The 17,879-nt window shown below is 49.2% G+C and overlaps 3 protein-coding genes across 10 annotated transcripts; 1 reads left to right on the top strand and 2 right to left on the bottom strand.

The window, feature by feature from the left end:
- Positions 1-160: 160 nt before the first annotated feature.
- cd164l2 (CD164 sialomucin-like 2) lies at positions 161-5,985 on the bottom strand. Of its 8 annotated transcripts, XM_061822202.1 has the most exons (8): positions 4,428-4,636; positions 4,246-4,323; positions 3,397-3,494; positions 3,229-3,315; positions 2,686-2,778; positions 1,933-1,968; positions 1,669-1,834; positions 1,033-1,187 (listed from the first exon to the last, which is right to left on the bottom strand). In XM_061822202.1, exons 1-8 carry the CDS (start codon positions 4,601-4,603, stop codon positions 1,172-1,174), a joined length of 750 nt encoding a protein of 249 aa, XP_061678186.1. In that variant the 5' UTR covers positions 4,604-4,636; the 3' UTR covers positions 1,033-1,171. The 8 variants fall into 8 exon arrangements, with proteins under 8 accessions (XP_061678193.1, XP_061678186.1, XP_061678242.1 ...); XM_061822258.1 differs by lacking the exons at positions 4,246-4,323; positions 4,428-4,636 and adding an exon at positions 5,851-5,985; XM_061822231.1 differs by having other exon boundaries at positions 4,246-4,636.
- gpr3 (G protein-coupled receptor 3) lies at positions 5,531-9,167 on the top strand. Its single transcript, XM_061822193.1, has 2 exons — positions 5,531-5,598; positions 7,219-9,167. Exon 2 carries the CDS (start codon positions 7,221-7,223, stop codon positions 8,181-8,183), a length of 963 nt encoding a protein of 320 aa, XP_061678177.1. The 5' UTR covers positions 5,531-5,598; positions 7,219-7,220; the 3' UTR covers positions 8,184-9,167.
- Positions 9,168-10,297: 1,130 nt separating this feature from the next.
- On the bottom strand, positions 10,298-16,278 carry wasf2 (WASP family member 2). Its single transcript, XM_061822315.1, is given in 10 exon segments — positions 10,298-10,932; positions 11,334-11,554; positions 11,556-11,807; positions 11,939-12,076; positions 12,235-12,356; positions 12,636-12,753; positions 13,525-13,678; positions 13,974-14,108; positions 14,184-14,345; positions 16,061-16,278. Coding segments are annotated over 9 exon segments (1,434 nt in total). The 5' UTR covers positions 14,317-14,345; positions 16,061-16,278; the 3' UTR covers positions 10,298-10,771.
- Between the last annotated feature and the right edge of the window lie 1,601 nt (positions 16,279-17,879).

Here is a 17,879-nt window from a genome sequence, read left to right on the forward strand (position 1 = left end):
CCGCTAGTAACACTTCCGATAAATTAGCGCTGCAACTCCCGCCAGTCGTCTAGGTCCTCTTCTTGTTCGCTGGTCAATTAGCACGACGTGCTACTCTTGCGGTACACAAGTAATTGTTACGCAACTCTGCGTCTTCTGACCTCTCAGTTGTTGTTCCTGTATGCTAGCACGCTAGCAACCCTTCATATTTGCGAGCACTTCTTTCCTAGTGGCACCGCTTGTGACTTTCCCAGCACATGAGCAACTCAGCCAACGTCGTTGTATCCGCTAGCAAAGTTTCTTACTCTTCATTTTTGCTCGCGACACTCTTGCCTTGCGATCTTTCAGCCACTATGTTTTCCTCGCTACCAGCATGTCCGCTAGCAAAGTTTCTGACTCTTCATTTTTGCTCGCGACACTCTTGCCTTGCGATCTTTCAGCCACTATGTTTTCCTCGCTACCAGCATGTTCGCTAGCAAAGTTTCTCACTCTTCATTTTTGCTAGCGACACTCTTGCCTTGCGATCTTTCAGCCACTATGTTTTCGCCGCTAGCAACCTTTCCGGTCTGTTATGACCTCACACTTTCTTCTAGCAGCACTTTAAACTATTTCAGAAAGCCAGAAAATCTTCCATCTTAGCATCTTGTCGTCTTCCCATCCGCTAGCAACTCTTGCTTTTGTGATCTGCGAGTCGTTTCCCCAAGTTTTTCTATCAATCTTTCTCCTTTCCAGCTGGAACTTGGAACCGCACCGAACTGTTCCTCTTCTGGTCTGCTAGCATTTCTTTCAAGGATCCCAAGTTCCTTTTCCCGTTCTACTGTTAGCGTGGCACTTTTACTCTGTGGCGCCATCGAGTGGTGGCAACATGATGCAAAAAAAAAACCCAAAAACAAAAGCAGTAATATGATTCTTGTTCCGCACGGCTCTGCTAATTTTATATCAGTGATAAAATAAAAACAGCAAATGCAGGCAAAGTAGCATCTTTAGCATTAGCATGTTAACAGACATAAAAGATGAATGTATCTACATCAACAAAAATACACTCAACACAATTTAACACACCAATTCAAAGAGTAGCGCGAGAGCAATTTGCTTTTCATCGCTACTATGACGGGGATGAATCGAAGCGAAGGTGCAAGCGCAGCGCGTCGTCGCCGTCGTGCCGCGAGTCCGTCTTCCTTCGGTCGTCGCCTCACTGAGGCTGCTCTCTGTCGATGTCACCGCCGTCATGCGGACAAAAGTAGTGCGACAGTCAGAAAACGTCACGCCTTCCCGATACTTGCGTCCGTCGGAACTCATTTCTGGACTGTTGCTAATTGGTTCCATTTCTTGCTCTGCGGCGCTCACGACGCCTTCGTCGGGTGTTGTCACCGTGCCCGTAAATACAAAAAAATAAAAGCCGAAGAAATAGCAAAAGAGGACTTTTTAAGGCAATTTGCATACCGGACCGACGGAAGTGGAGCAGCACTTTTTAAATTTGGCCACTAGAGGCCGCCGTTGCGTCATCAACAGACGGAATATTTGCTGCCTGGATTTTTCCCATGTTGACAAATTCTTTCATCAGAACGCATGCATTTATTTTCTACTTATTTTAAATTCATTCCATTAAATAATTCGCTTCATCGGTTCATTGTAAGATCACCGTTTGGTTATCCTTTCTTAAAGTAGAACAGAATTTGGAAACCTCACATGGGGTCGTAGGCGCTCTGCTCGCCGGACTTGAGGAAGCGCACGGCCAGCGCGCCGACGGCCTGCAGGCACAGAACCAGCAGCACGCCGCCCACGAAGCTGGACACGTGGAAACCGGCCGGGGACGGCCGCGGGCGGGCCTCGCCCCCGCCCCCGCCGCCCTGGCCTGCCGAGACCCACCAGAGGATGCGATATCCGGTCAGCGGCGACGCAAAGCCGGGACGCGTCCGACACCGGCGGGACTCGCACGCCGGCTCCATTTACCTGAGTCAGCGCCGCCTCCGGCCGGCGTCTCTGCCGCTGCACACAATTCGCCAAACACGCGGCGGTCAGCGCGTATGCGTCATAAAAACAATGACGCACAGCAATCGTGCCGCTTGATTAACGCTTCCGACGAGTGGAATAATTAAGACAAAAGGAGAAAGAAAGGAAATGAGACGCCTCTGCGGGAATCTCTTGTTAGTCATAATCGTCATCCGAATACCTTACATTTTTGTTTGTATCTGTACTTATAGATGATATAGAAGATCTTTTTCTGTTATTTCTAATTGATGGCTAAAGCGGATTCTTCCTGACCACTAGCGTCGCTTCTTGCTAGCAATTCTTCCTGTCGCGCAAGAAACTCTTTCTTTCTGCGAGAAGCGCCACAGACAAGCGTGCTAGCAACAATTGTAGCACGCTAGCAATGACTACTTCCTGTCCACTAACAACTCCTTTGGTGCGCTAGCCACACCTCAGATCGTTCCCGTCCGCTAGCAACACATCCGCCTTCTCGTCCGTTACAGGGATGGCTTCAGTTTGAGCTAATCGTACATTTTTTTTGCTTGTTTAAGAGTCACAGGAAATGGCTCCTGGACTTCCTTGTCAAGCGTCGTTACGTTAGAATTCGCTGAACTCATTCCTGATAGGCCGACAGGAAAACAAATCAACGACAAAGCGCCGCCGGTCGGGAATGAAATTCCAGAAACAACACGATCATATTCCGAAAAGCGCCATCTCGCGGCGGCGGCGTCGTACCTGTGCAGAGCTCCGACACGCGGGTCCAGCTGCAGTTGGCCGAGCCGTCGGCGACGTCGCCCTCGTCCGTCACGCACCTGCCCGTGTCGTCACCTGAGAGGCGCAGCACCACTTCAAAATGGCTGAACCCTGAATAATTCACGCCGCGGCAAACGGCCGCAGCTCACGTTACGGCGGCTCGCGTGCTAGCATGACTGATGTGCGCGCACGGCCCCTTTCAATTCCTTTCTGGAAAATTCCCACCGTAGCAGTTAAGCGTCGTGACGGTGACCATGGCTTTCAACGCAACAGACAAGAGAAAGACGGTGACCCCTGATGACCTTTCACACGGGCAACACCCGGAGGGGGGAAAAAGTGAGGAAAAAATCGCGTTTGTCGGACAGCGCGAAAGCGAAATCCCAAACTTTTCTTTCAAATGAGTCTCGCTCATGCTCGTTTGATGCTAATGTTAGCATGAAGCGACACGTAGCATTGTGCGGTACATCCGCGTGTTTGTGTTTCTGTTGCGTGTACAATCATACGTGTTTGTTTGTGTCGTGTTACCGTCAGGACAAAGCCGCCAGACGCAGCCGGTCAGGTTGAGCACGGAGTCGCCGACGCACAGGTCACATGACTGAGCTCCGGCGCAGCCTGGATGTCAAGTCAAGCAAACATTTTTTTTTGATTGACAGCTCGTTCGGATCCATAAAAGCGTCTCAAAAGGGGTTTTACCGGCTTGCGCGCGCACACTGGACATCGCCGCCGCCACCAGCAGGAGCCCGGTGCAGAAGAACATCGTCACGGACGGATTCTGCATCCCGGAACGAACTCTAGTGAAGCAAAAAAAAAAAAAAAAAGGAATAATAATAGTAAGGAATCAATTAAGATAATCGACCCGCCAAAAAAATTAAACAACAGCCCCGCGGGCGGCCGAGAGACAATGGCAGCGAGAGGACGGAAAGAACGTGTAACGTGATCAAAACTTGGTTGCCGGGCAACCACAACAAGACCCACCTCAGGTCACTTGAGACAAACACACACACACACACACGTGTGTACATATTTTGTATACTTAAAATGTGTATGCAATGTAAAACTGGAACCAGAATAGATGGAATGAATCTCGGATGGCAAGAATAGTGAGCTAGCGCTAGAAGGTGTGATCTAGACTAGAGTTAGACTTACAAAAAAGATAGATATGAAATCGAGGTTCTGGAATAAAGGGGGATCTAGAATCGATGGTTCCGCGGTCAAGCGGATAAGAGCTCGACGGGTCAAGAATGAGTGGCTCGAGAATAGATAACGGCATGATAGCGCAAAAACAGATGGAGCTGGAATAGCTAGCTATTTTAAAATATAGCATTTTTACCAGAAATGCTGATTATTTACAAGTCGTGAAATTAATCTGTGAATTTTTGCACCTCAGAGCTCGTGAACTGAGAGCCCCCTTTCGCTCGCTACTTAACAATTTCTCGCTATTTATGCTTTTTTTGCCTTCAAAAATGAATTTTTAAACGCGTCTGGCATTCATCTCAGTCAAGCAACTATTCTGTTGTCGCACAAAGCTGCCGAGTGGCGTACGGTATGCGTCGTGGGCCAGAACTCGAGATTTTTGAAGGCTCCCGTCGGATTACATCGACGACGCACAGGAGGTGAAATCTGATTGGACAAAAAAAAACAAACAAAAAAAAAAAATTAAAAAGAAGCTGGGTAGCCAATCGACTTGAGGGTCTGTAAAAAAAAATTAAAATAAATGTAAATACAGAAGGTCTTGCAGGCCCTGACTGTACACCACCGGCTTGACTTTATTGATCGAAACAGCCAGCTGGCGCTTGAATTTAGGTATCCATAAATCGACAGCCGCTCTCCTATTTATTAATGATATCGATCGATTGATTGATGAAGACTTGGCCGTTGTCAAATCCAGGACGGCGGACATCCGCCACGGACTCGTTTCTTGCCGTGACTCATCCACGTCTCGCACTCGCGCGGTCCCCGACGGCCAGGAAGTGGCCTAATATGGTCGCGTCACCCCGCCCACTCGCCGTCACAAACCCGGGGAAGCCTTCGCCGCCTCCACCCATCGACGTCATCGGCCATCGTTGCGCAATACGTGCAACGGCCTCTTGCTGACGCCAGAGGGCAGCAAAAGCGACGATGAGTAAAAAAGAAATTACATACGCATTGAGACCCTTCATCAAAACCAAAATATGTCAATACTGCATTAACATGTGTGGGAATTAATGCCTTCTGACAAAGATACCGAGTGATGATAAAGGTGAATTTTAAAAAAAGAGAAGAATGAAATTAAAAGTCACACAAAAAAATACCTTTACATAATACAAAAAAAAACAAAAAAAACAGTTTGAGTGTTGCGTTTTCGACACAAAGGGAATATTAAAAATGAGAAAACGTGCGAATGTTCCCGTGAGTCATTGCTGCGTTTCAGAACCGTGGACAGCAACTGGACTTTTTTTTTTGGGGGGGGGGGGGTCCGAGAAACCAGCCCAGCAATGGCGGTGGACCGCAGTGGGCGTGTCTTCGGGAGAGATGCCGCATTTTTCTGAATGAAATTACTCCACATTCACTCCCCCCCCCCCCACCCCGAACCTCCTCCTGCATACTCGCCTCCCGATTGGCGGACACCCCCCCCCCTCTTTCCCTGTGACGTCACTGAGGCGCACTTGTGGAGAGCGCGCGGAGAGCTCCAGCATCCATTCTCGCTTTGGAGCGACGACGAGAAGAAGATTTTTTTTTTTTGCCCCCGCCCCCCCCCCTCCTCCGGTGGACCGGAGCGGGACCACCGAGCGGATCTCCGCGACCGGGAGTGCATGAACGACGCCAAGGGTCGCGGGAGGACCGTCCGCTTGATCGTCTTGAATTCCAGACGTCACAGACGAGGACAGCAAGCCATCTTTTTTTTTTCTCGCAAAGGTAAATTATTAATACATTTTTTTTCCCCTTGATGTCAGACTGCGCGCGCATTCTCAATGGCGCACTGGTTACACAACAAGGGGGTGCAATGTGCCCCCCCATCCCCAATCCTGTCACGAACACCCATCCGTCCGTCGTCTGAGCCGCTTATCCTCAAGAAGAGCGCATAGAAGCGAATCGCCGTTCGCACTCACAACCTTCGAAATAATTCATAACGACAATATCAAGCGGGCGACGCGACGGTTTATTTACTCCGGCTCGGATCGACGCGCTCACGCGTGCACCCCCGCAGGGAGACTGGCGTGTCCGTGGGGGCCGAACGTCGTGCCTGGACGTCCGTGGGGGAGGGGGGTCCGCATCCTCACGCGGTGGAACGCAAAGAGCGTCAGAAATGTTGGAGTAGTTCCGCAGAGAATTAAAAAAAAAAGCTGGGTTGGGTTTTCGGTTTGGCACTTTCACAGTCGCATTTTGGCAAAACCAGAAAAACAAACAGAGTCCAGTTGCGTCGGTTCGGCACTTTTGGAGACGTCCTCCACCTGGATGGGTGACGATCCACACGTAAAGGAGGGGGGGGGGGAGGCTTTTTTTTTTTTTTTTTTTTACAAGAATATTGTCAATATTTTCAATTTGAGTGTGTTGGAGGGGGGCGATACAGGATCTCTGTGAAATTATGGATTTGGGGGGGAAAAAACTGTATGTGGGAGAAGGGGCGAGAAAATCCTCCTGCAACTGGAAAACAACACGAACCAGCACTTCGCAATCATTTTCTGTTATCCTCTGCTTATCCTCACGAGGGTCGCGGGGTCCATCAACGGCCAGGAGGCGGGGTACGCCCTGAACCGGTCGCCGGCCGATCGCAGGGCACAATTGGGACAAAAATTCCCCACTCACAACCACACCTAGGGGCAATTTATCCAGCCATCCATTTCCTTAGCCGCTCATCCTCAAGAGGCTCGCTGGCTGTGCTGGAGCCTATCGCAGCTGTCAACGGGCAGGAGACGGGGTTACGCCCTGAACCGGTCGCCGGCCGATCGCAGGGCACATCGAGACAAAAATTCGCACTCACAATCACACCTCGGGGCAATTTATCCAGCCATGCATTTCCTTAGCCGCTTATCCTAACGAGGGTCGCTGGCTGTGCTGGAGCCTATCGCAGCTGTCAACGGGCAGGAGACGGGGTTACGCCCTGAACTGGTCGCCATCTGATCCACCGTGCCGCCATAACATTGTATGCAAAGGGTCATTTAATCTGATGCTTATCAATATTGAGGAATTACATTTTTTCCTCGTAGGGCACATTCACGTTCTTCAGGGTCCACTCTAAAAAAAATAAATAAAAATTGATATACAAATAAATAAAACCGGTCACCCAAAAAATCGTTGCCGTGGGTTTGCTTCTTCCTTGCCCCACTTCTCAATTTTCTCTGAAAGTGAATGTGGAGAGCCGCACACGAGGATGACGGAAACCTTTCGAGAAGGTCTTGCGGGTCCCAGATCGGGACCAAGAAAAACTTGGATCCAAAGCAGAATAGTTTTGGCCGACTTTCCGCGACGTCGAGCAAAAAGCATTCCTTGTAACAACAACAACAACAAAATTCAAACTTGTGATTATTTCCTCAGCCATGAGACCCAACGCGTCCGAGACGTCGTGGGAGGAGTCTTTCCTGTCGGCGGAGCACGCCGGAGGCGACCCGCCCCCTCGGCTGACGGCGTGGGGGGTGGCCCTGTGCGCGTCGGGCGCCGTCATCACGGCCGAGAACGCGGTGGTGGTCACCGCCATCCTGGCCACGCCGTCGCTGCGGGCCCCCGTCTTCCTGCTCCTGGCCAGCCTGGGCCTGGCGGACCTCCTGGCGGGCGTGGCTCTGGTGACCCGCTTCCTGTTCCTGTTCTGCCTGGCGCCCAGCGCCTGGTCCGAGTTGGTGACGTCGGGGCTCCTCGTGACTTCGCTGAGCGCCTCGCTGTGCAGCCTGATGGGCGTGGCCCTGGACCGCTACCTCTCTCTTAGCCACGCCCTCACCTACGGCTCGGGGCGCTCCCGCCGGCGCGCCGCCCTCCTCCTGCTCCTGGTGTGGGCGGGGGCCTCCGTCGTGGGGGCCGGCCCCGCCATGGGGTGGCACTGCCTGGACGAGCCGGCGTCCTGCTCGGTGGCCCCGCCCCTCACCCGGACGTACTTGTCGCTGCTGTGCGGCGGGTTCCTGGCGGCGGTGGCCGTCACCCTGCAGCTGTACGCCGGCATCTGCCGGGTGGCGCGGCGCCACGCCCACGCCATCGCCACCCAGAGGCACTTCCTCCCCTCGGGGCAGCCCTACGCCGGCAAGCGAGGCGGGGGCCGGGGGTTCTCACGCTTGGTGCTAGTCCTCGGAGTCTTTGTCGGCTGTTGGATGCCTTTCTCGCTGTGGGGGCTTCTGGGGGACGCGTCCAGTCCGCCGCTGTACACGTACGCCACCCTGACGCCCGCTGCCTTCAGCTCCCTCCTTAACCCGCTCCTCTACACCCTGAGGAACAAAGACATCCGCAAGGTTCTCCTGCACGCCTGCTGCCCCCGCAGGCAGGCCGCACAAATGCACTGCCCCGAAGACGTGTAGGTGCCCGCCGCAACCCACTCGTCGGGACACAAGCCGAGGTCTGGGGGGCTGGACTAAATCAAGGCCAATCATCCCGGATCGAAAGGGAGAGTTGAAAATAACAACAATCCCCATCGTCTTGAGAATCCTGGATCTGGGGATCCGGTTTCCTGCAGTTTCTCACCCTGGATTCTTCAGTTGGTTTTTAGCGAGCATCAATTCCACGCCGAAATTTGACGTTTTCGCAAGTGCAAAAATTGCTGCCGAACCGACACGAAGAAACGTCGAATCCGGGATCCCCCCCCCTCCCCCTCCGTAATCCTTCAGACCTATGCAGGGGTTGAGACGCCCCCAAAAATACGCAACGTGGACGTTCACTTCTCGGGAGCGAATCGGGTTTTTTTTTCCACGTTCGATGTCTTTTTCTGCGGTTCTGCCATGAAATGCCAATAAAAACGGGAAAAAAAAACCCGTTTCCGCGGGGGGAGGTGGTAATAGAATAGCACGCCGGCTACTTCTACCACACTTTGTGGACGGTACCGACACCGGGTGGCTTCCCCTCGGAGTCGTTAAGACAGGTGGCTAGCGAGAATTTTCACTACTAATGATCGCCGTCGTCCAAAATATCTGAATGACGGTTGCGGCGTCGAATTATCTGAACGCCAAAAGGGGAAGCGGCTGCGTGAACGCCCGCTCGGGCGGGTGCTGAAAAGTCTCCTCGTGATTAACGCCCACGTGCGTATATTTTGCAAACTTTCCATCCGCGTTCGTCATCACGAGGAGACTTTTCAGCACGGGGGGAGCGCTCAGACCGGCGCCAAACGCGATCGGGGCTTCGAGAGTTCAAAGGAACGCTCGGCTCTCTCCACGCCACCCAAAACTCTAAAAGCGGAAAAGTCCTGCAGCCGCATCCAAACTTTCTCCGGAATCGTTTCGAGTCGCATCTGGAGAGGAACGAAGGGAATCATCAGACGTGCGCTCAACGGAAAGTCGCGCTCGGAGCGTGAAATCTTTCACTCCCCCCCCCCCCTCCCCCCCCTCCCTCTTCCCAGGACGTGAGGTCCTCCCTCCCTCCCTCCCTCCCTCCCTCCTTTCCTCCCTCCCCTCACCAGAACGTTCTGAACGGTCCTGGCCGCCGGCCACGCTGGAGGAACTCCCGCTACTACCGTAACTGCGTTTGTGCCTCCCCCCTGCTAACAATCAGCCCACTTGTAGCTGCGCCACAAAAACAATCAGCTGCGCGTTTAAAGCAGCGAGGAGAAAAAAAAACACACAAACAAAAACAAAACAACAAAAGTCATGTTGTTGACTTCATCGGATCCAAAGACTTGACAATATTGTGACCTACTTGAAATGTGTGCTAAAAAGACGGCGAGCTCAGATTTTATTTTGCACACGCTCTCCGTCTTTCCTGGCACTTTTCAGCCATCGGGATGTTGCACTTTTTTTTTTTTTTTTTCCAAAACGAATAAATATTTTGTACTGATGAATAATAAATGAGGTTTTTTTTCTTTTTTTTTTTTTTGTTCTTACGGAATGATGTCAGCGTCCTTCCCTCGGGGCCGGCGGAAGCTTTTAGCGCGCTCGCTAGTGTTTTAGCTTAGCTGCCGTCGACGTCATTTGAGGTTGCGTAACGGGAGCGTTCGTTTCATGCAAAAAAAAAAATGCAATTCGACCAAGTTAAATATGGAACGTGTCAAAATAGGCACAGGCCTTCTGTAAATCTATGAAATTTATCACACAGTGACAAACGTCACATGTGCAATTTCACCCCAAAAAATACATTTTGTTCTCTTAAAAGTAACTTTTTTCCCTGACAAAAAATAAACTTTATGATAATAAATGACATCACCCAAAATGCAAAATCTTTCTAGAAATACTTTTTAAACTAAAAAAAAAAAAACGCTAAAAGTCAATTTTGGGGAAAATATTTTTTTTTTAAATCTTGAAAAATGTCAAATGATTACTCCAAAATATTTTGGGGACATCATCCTGGTCATGTCACAAATGATTTTTTTCAAAAAATGTACGACTCTTGTGTGGCAAGTATGCATGTTTTTTTCTCATAAAAATATCTGAAACAACTTTGAAAGACCAAGTCAGGCGTAAGACATAAAAAAAAAAAGCCAGGTGAATAAATTATGCAAAATTTATTATTCTTTTTAGATAGACAAAATTATAGACTTTGGGAGCATAAAAAAAAAAAGTACAATTGAAATCATAACTTTGAAAAAATGATCCGCTTGTGAAAACATTTAAAATTATATATATTTATATGTATATTTTTCTTTTTGGTAAAGGCACTTGATAAGCAGATGGTCCTCGCTATTTTTTAATTTTTTTTACCGGGCCACTTCCACGCCAAGTCGTGCATTTTGAGTTGTGCTCATAACTTCCCCATTAGTTACCACTGAATTCTGCTCTGTAATATTTCTAACGGATTATAAATGGTTGCCGTGCCGACAGAGAAAGAGACCTTCTTAAAGACGACGTGAAGGCGCAAACAAATATGAATTTGATAAATAGAAAACAAGCGAAAGGAATGCAAAATTGTGACAACGTGCGACTTTTCTTCCCCGCTGACCTGACGGCGAGGGAGGGGGGCGGGCTCAGTCGGACCACTCGTCGTCGTCGAACTCGGACGAGTCGTCCTCGCTGTCGCTGCACTCCACGGCGATGCGGCGGGACAAGATGGCGGCCACGTCGTTGCCGAAGTGGTCGTCGCGCTTCTCCTGCTCGCGCTGGGCCTCCACCTTGCGCAGGTTGAAGCCTGCAAAAAAGGCCAACGGGAGCTCGTTTGGCTTGGGACGCGACAACTAAAAATAACGAGTGGGGGGGAAAAAAAAAAAAAAAAAAAAATCCCTCAATAAATAAAATACAACTCTCATAAAACATGACTTTTTTCCATTCCATTCCGTTTTCCAAGCCCCTCTCACATTTCATCAAAAAATTTAATCTTATCTAGAAAAAGTGAAATTAAAAAAAAAATATTTCAGGGAAAAAAAAAAAAAAAAAAAAGAAAATAATTACTTATTTCTTCAACAATGATGTAAAACTATGAAAACTATACAACCATGCTGTACATTTTTTTTTAATTGCAATAAAAATGACAAGAATGTGTACGACAACAATTGAACCAATCGGAAGCGAGGATGCGTTTACGTCCCTTACCTTGTCTAATGGCCTGCAGGAGGTCGCTGCGGGCGTCGCCCTCGGGGGCCGGCTGCTGTTTGGACGGCGCCGGCGGCGCGGCAGAAGGAGGAGGGGGAGCGGGGACGCCGGAGGCCGGCGGCAGCGGGCCGGGAGGAGGGGGCGGCGGCGGAGGGGGAGGGGCGTGGACCCCGCCGGTGGGCACGGGCGGCGGGGGAGGAGGGGGCGGCGCCGGACGCGGCCGGGTCGGGGAGTGACGAGAAGGGGCCCGGGGAAGAGAGGGGGGGAGGGGGAGGGGGCCCGTCGAAGGTGGCGGGAGGGGGCGGCGCTGCGAAACCGGAGAGCGGCGGCGGGGGAGGAGGGGCGGGGGGAGGGGAGAGGTGGGGGCGAGAGTTGGAAGTCGGGGAGGCCACGGGGGGAGCCGGAGGGGGGTGGCTGGGGCTCAGGACGCTGACGCGCTTCTGGTTGGCCCCCACGTAGTGGTTGTCGGTGTACCTGCGAAGAGCGACCGCGGTGAATATAAAAAGTCGACACACCCATCTTCAAATGTCAGCTTTTCTACGCAATACGAAAACAAAACAACAACATGGCTTCAAAAGGTGCGTCGGGTTGCAGTTACTACTTACGACATGTCCAGGGGCGGCGGAGGCAGGAAGTCGTCGGGCCCGGGCGGCGGCGCCGGGTCGTACGCGTAGGAGCCTGTGCTCAAATCCAGGCCTTCGTCGCCGGATCCCAGGCTGCCGTTCAGGCCCTCCAAGGAGTTCCTTGAACGCGACACAGGGCCAAACGCGTCTGTCAAGCGGGACTGAGCGCACGTCAAATTTCCGGAAAAAGCAAACAAAACGGCGGCACTGGCATTCCACGGCTGCCGCGTTTGTCCGATAAGATCAAAAATGGCTCCCGGGCGTTAACGTCCACTTACATCATGTCGTTCTTGGGCACCACAAACTCTTCGCCCATCTTGCGGCGTTCCCACTCCTCCTTCCTGGTCTTGATCTTGCGCGGGTTGAGGGTCCGCTGGTTCAGGTGATCTTTCTTCTCCTTCTGCGCGACACAAGAGCGCCGATCGGGCTTCAACCGCCGGTCGAGTACGCCGCGTTTTCACAAAATGGCGGCCGAAATGGCACACGGTTGGAAGGGATCGATGCAAATTTTTCATGCCGCTACTCTTGAGCTATACTTTGCGCAAAAATTGGAGAACCACAGGGCTACGCGCTGTAGTGCTTTTTTTTTTTTTCGATCACTTGATGTCCGCCTCGCTGAAGTGATGTCGTTTTAGCGCCTACGAGGAATGGAAACGACGCCATTTGGCGGGCAACTCACTCTGTGCTTGCGTTTCTCCTTCATGATGTCCTTGGTGTCCTGGAGCATTTTCTCCTTCCACAGGTCAAAGAAGTAGGAGGGATTCGTGTAGAAGTCCAGAGCTTGTCTGCCGTCATCGCTGTGCACCCACGGGTATTAGAACCCCCCCCCCCGAAAAAAAAAAATCATCATTAGTAATGACTCTGATTTGACAAACACGTTCACGCCCGTGCGCCATCGCACTCGCAAATCTGCAGTCGAGCGCAAAAAAAAAAAAAAAAATCCCGCGTGTAAAGTAGAAATACATAGATATTAAAAAACCGTCGCTTATTTTGTGTAGACTTGACCAATGTTCCCCCGAAGCTGCGCCACTGCGCACTTGTCGCACATGAAAACCGATCCCGCGCAGTGAACCGCTGCCGGACACGTTCTTCCACTTCCTACTTTACCTGACACCGCCCCCCTTCTCTCTTAAAGGGGTACACTCAATTACAAACAGAACACATACACCCATAACTTTATGTCCGCGGGCATGACTGACAACACCCGTACATTTTTCAAATGTGAGTGACTGCATTAGTGTTTAGAACATTGGAATTCTTCTATCAATATATATATATTTTTTGTTCATTAAAAATATTTATCACAATATGGATTTACCCCCACCCAAAAAAATGCAGGATTTCTACGGGCTACACATTATAGAATGTACCCTTGCTAATACATTGTGGATTTTCTCTCATATTCATATTGGTTAAGAATTCATCAGAATCACAGGATTTGGGCACTACACGAAAGCCTCTTGGCGGCTTGAGCGGTCTACCTTCCTAAATGTGATCCTTCACAGGGTTTGAAACGCTTTTAACGTCTTCTGTGAATAACGCGGCCTCAACGCGCACGCGTGGCGTACCGGTACGAGCTGAGCAGGTTGAGGGGCGGCGGCGGGTCGCACGTGACGTAGCTGTCCTGCACGGGCATGGGCAGCGACGGCCGGGTGAACAGCTGCTGGTCCTGCGTCAGGCTGCTGCGGAACGCCTTGCGGGTGGTGATGGCCTGCAAAGACACTGTAACGCACGGGCGCCGTGTGAACAGACGTCTTCGCCGTTTCGGGTCCGCGCCCCCTCAAAATGTTCCAAAAACACTTAGTGCCGGCCGGGGTACAACAAGTTTGGCATTTTGTTACAATTTCCTTCCCCAAAAATATGAACGTGTACAGCAGAACCTGCGCGTGAGGACGAGAAATGAAGAGCATGCCGCAAATATTCGGGAGACTAAAAGTCGCTCAACTTCTAAATATATTATTAAAATGTGTCGTCATTGCAAATTCTTCGTTTTCTTTTCGGCTTTCATCTCGCTGACCTTCTTCTTCTTTGGGGTCCAGCTGGGTGACTTTCAATTGCAGGCTGTCCACGCGATCCCCGAGCGCCTCCACCCGGACGGAGAAATCGCTGGCCTCCTTGAACAGCCCCTGGAACACGTCCTCGGCTTGCTTGCCTGCCCGCAAAGAGGCGCGAGTGAATGTCGGACGGCGTCGTATTTCGCGAGGGCGCACGCGGCCGGCGCGCTCACTGAGGCAGCCGAGCTGGCGGATGACGGCGGCCAGGCTGTTGTTGGAGACGCATTCCAGCTCGCTGTGGATGCTGGTAGGGATGGGCTGGCGGCACACGTACCGCGGCTCGATGTTCCTGGTGACCAGAGGCATGGCGCCGGAGGGTGTCGGGCGGCCAAACCCTGGAAAAAGGAAGGAAAAGTCCATGTAGTCACCGTTTCCTTCTTTCTATAAGTGTTTCCTTGCTCGTTTTGCAATATTTCGGCGAGTCCGAATTTACAGTAGTCGTGTGCCTTCAGTGCAGTACCAAATCGTGCCACGGCATGACTGGCAGCACTGAGCTGCACTGGAAGCCGCGAGGGAGAAGAAGAGGCAGAGAAGGTCCCGACAAAGCTCCAGTTCGCTCCTTTTCTTTTTCACAAATCTCTCCTTTTATGCGCTGCGACTTCGAGTGTATAAAAGTAGCACTTCAATCAAGTTCTACAATTAGCATAACAATGCTGATTTTGTTTGCCTGTCTAATGCAAATCACATTAAGTTTACAGTTTGGGGAAGGGGGTCGAGTTCCAATAAAAAAAAATATGCTAAATCTTTCTCTTGCATTGTTATTACCAAATATTTATAAAGTGCAATTCTGTAGAGAGCTTTTTTTTATCCTATTTAAAAAAAAAAAAAAAAAAAAACTTTTTTCTGTTGACTTGAACTGAATGTAAATTTGTAAGGGGGGGGGGGGGGAATCTCACTAAATGGCTGATTTGCGCATCAGCTTCTGGAACATTTCACTCTATAGCCCCGAGAGCGGCACATGAGCTGTCATCACATTTATAAATAAACCGGCAGACAGACTAAAGCAGAAGGAAAAGTCAAGCTTTCCTCTCATCAACAGTTTCGGTGGTGGAAATAAATGAAGTGGGCTAGCGGTACAAACAAAACCTTGATCTTTTTATGGGCAACAGGCTATGAAATTAATCGAATAATTTAGTGGGTTTTTTTTTTAAAGATATGTTTTGCCATGACAATACTTAAATAGGTTAGCTGCCAAAATGAGGAATGCAGTCAGTTTTGGCACCTTTGTGATTTGCTCCCTTTATTTAGCAACATTTTTATTTTGTTTAGTGACTAGCAGACAAAATATGTATTTCTATTATCGCTGTGGAGGTTGATGTCAGTTAATGCTCGCAAAAAGGCAAATCTGACCTGGGAAATAAAAAGGAAAAACCGAGTTTTGATATTTCCTGTCTCGATACAATGTTTTATTTGAATGTAGTCTCATCCCGGCCTACAATGGCCCCACCATCACCGCTCTGACAAAAAATGTTGAGGAAACGAGACAAAATTCAGCGCGAGTGTCTTCAAGTGGAACTTCAGAGTCCCCATTTGGGTTGCTTAATTACAAGTTTTTCCACGCAGAGGCCTCGCGGCGAAGTCATCAACTTCTTTCAACTTTTATTTTAATCCTCCGTGTGGCTGTGATGCGTGTTCGTCACGTTAAGACGACGAAGTGTGTGTCTGTGGGTTGGGGAAACGGGTGATGTTATCTCCATTTTTGTTTGCCGTGGTTTGTATGGGGAAATCGTGTCGTTCCCCACGGGGCCGTCAAGTCTCCGGCCGCGCCCCACTTGCCCCCCCAGTGAAAATGACACATTTGACAAGTTATTTTTTTTTTTTTTAAAAAAGACGTGCGAGCTTTCAAATTGAGGTTGAACGGCGTCAGTTTGAAAGTCAAGACTCGTCAGGCTCGAAGCTAGCCCCCGACTAGCCGCACAACAATTTGGCTTTTTGGCCTCGTTCAACAGAGCAGGAAGTAACTTCAACGCCAACTCCCGTTTCGAACCACACCGGCCGAATCCTTGTTTCCGCGACAAAATACAGCGCGGAAGTCTTGTTTGTAACTCACCTCGCGGCGAAGTTCACTTTTGGAAGTCTCGTTTGCCCAAATTGAAAATGTTTCAACTGGAAAAAAAGCTGTGAGAGGTTAGGAGTCGAGCAAAAAAGCGACGCGACGGGCTGGCGACGGCTCCGGCCCGAGTTTGCTAGCTTGTGATTGGCTGAGCGGCCGAGCTCCCCCGAGGCGATTGGTCGAGGCCGCTGTCACATGAGCGGAAAAGTGGTTTACGCTTAGTTTACGCCGGCGAAAGTCAAACGCGACGAGTTTGCTGGTACGCCATTTGCGTAAGGGAAGGAGGGCGGCGGCGGCGGCGCGCATTCCGATGCGCGCTCCGGCGAGTTGGAACGCGTCCGAAGAATTGCAACGAAAAGTCCATTTGGACGCTACACGCCATGGATCCAACCAGCACTTTCATTTATCTTAGGCACAAGTGGGTTACTAGTCGTAAACATTTGGTCACACTTTACGAAAAGCTTTGAATTTGAAATATGGAAAACTTTTTAATGAGCAACAAGGCCTCGAAGTTCCGAGGGATCGAATCCCACCACTGTCCTTCCAGACATCATATCATACACATTCTCAATAAAGCTCCATTTTAAATTAAAATAAGGCTTCACAGTCATGCGTTCCTTACATTTGAAATTTTTCATTTCTCATTTAATGGCTTCCAGATTTAACCTTGACACACTTTAAATATGTTCTATTTGCCCTTTCATACACTCAGCACATTCACCAAGACAGTTAGTGAAAACAATCTCACACACACAAAAAGAAATAAAATTGTTCAGCCATAACTCACTCAATGTGACACACTTTCGTTCTTTGGACGGTTCCCATGTGCAACAAGCAGAAAAAAAGACCATATAAAGACACCGTTGAGCAAGTCTCGTGTCAGCCTGACACAGATTTCAACAAGACACACAAAACAGAATGTTCTGAGCCGCCGATGTCCGCGTGCATGAACAACGGCGATTAAATTTTATTTGTGTGGCTAAAAACGTAGACCTTGTAAAATGTGGGGGGGGGGGTATGAGAATGTTTGGGAATTGACCAAAAGCTAAAAAAAAAAAAAAAAAAAAAAAAAGAGCAGATTGGATTGTTGCAGTTGAGGACATGAAATGCTGAGATCGCAATCACTTTTATGTATTCGGCTCCGGTTTCTGTTTAAAAGCTTTTATGAACTGCAGTATTTTGGTCTGTGCGTTCCAAATGTGGGAGTCTGACAAGTCCACTTTGTCCACTAGATGGTGGAACACGCACACCAGACAGCACATTTTGAATTCACCTGACTTTTTCTTTCTTTCTTTCTTTCTTTTTTTTAAAACATCTGTGGCTGGTCTCATATTTTTATTGTCCTATCTTATCTTATTACATATGACACCATTTGTAATAAGGTCTACGTTACAGCTATTGTGTTCCTTCAAAGATTGCTTGCTTTTACTTAATGTAGTTGTATTTTTAGTGTGGTTATTTGAAATGTAAAAACGTCAAGGGATGAGAAAAATGACAAAATTACATGTTCATTTTGAATTACATTCTATTATTCCTGAAAAAAAAAATATTCAGATTCGTGATATTCTTGTTGAAGGCTAAAAGCAGAATACCATTGATTGTTTGGAAGTATTTGTGTTGCTCAAATAGGTTGAAAATATGATTTCTGAACTGATTTCAAATGCAAATTTAAATAACGTTAAATCATATGTATATTTTTTTTCTAATTTCAGGACATTTTTAAATATTTGAATGACAGAGGCACCAAAGTTTTTTTAAAAAGCAACATTGACATGACATGAAAAAAAAAGTTCCCCGTCTATTTTTCTTCATACTT

The sequence above is a fragment of the Syngnathoides biaculeatus genome, chromosome 1, assembly GCF_019802595.1.
Source record: "Syngnathoides biaculeatus isolate LvHL_M chromosome 1, ASM1980259v1, whole genome shotgun sequence".
NCBI classification, from domain to species: domain Eukaryota; kingdom Metazoa; phylum Chordata; class Actinopteri; order Syngnathiformes; family Syngnathidae; genus Syngnathoides; species Syngnathoides biaculeatus.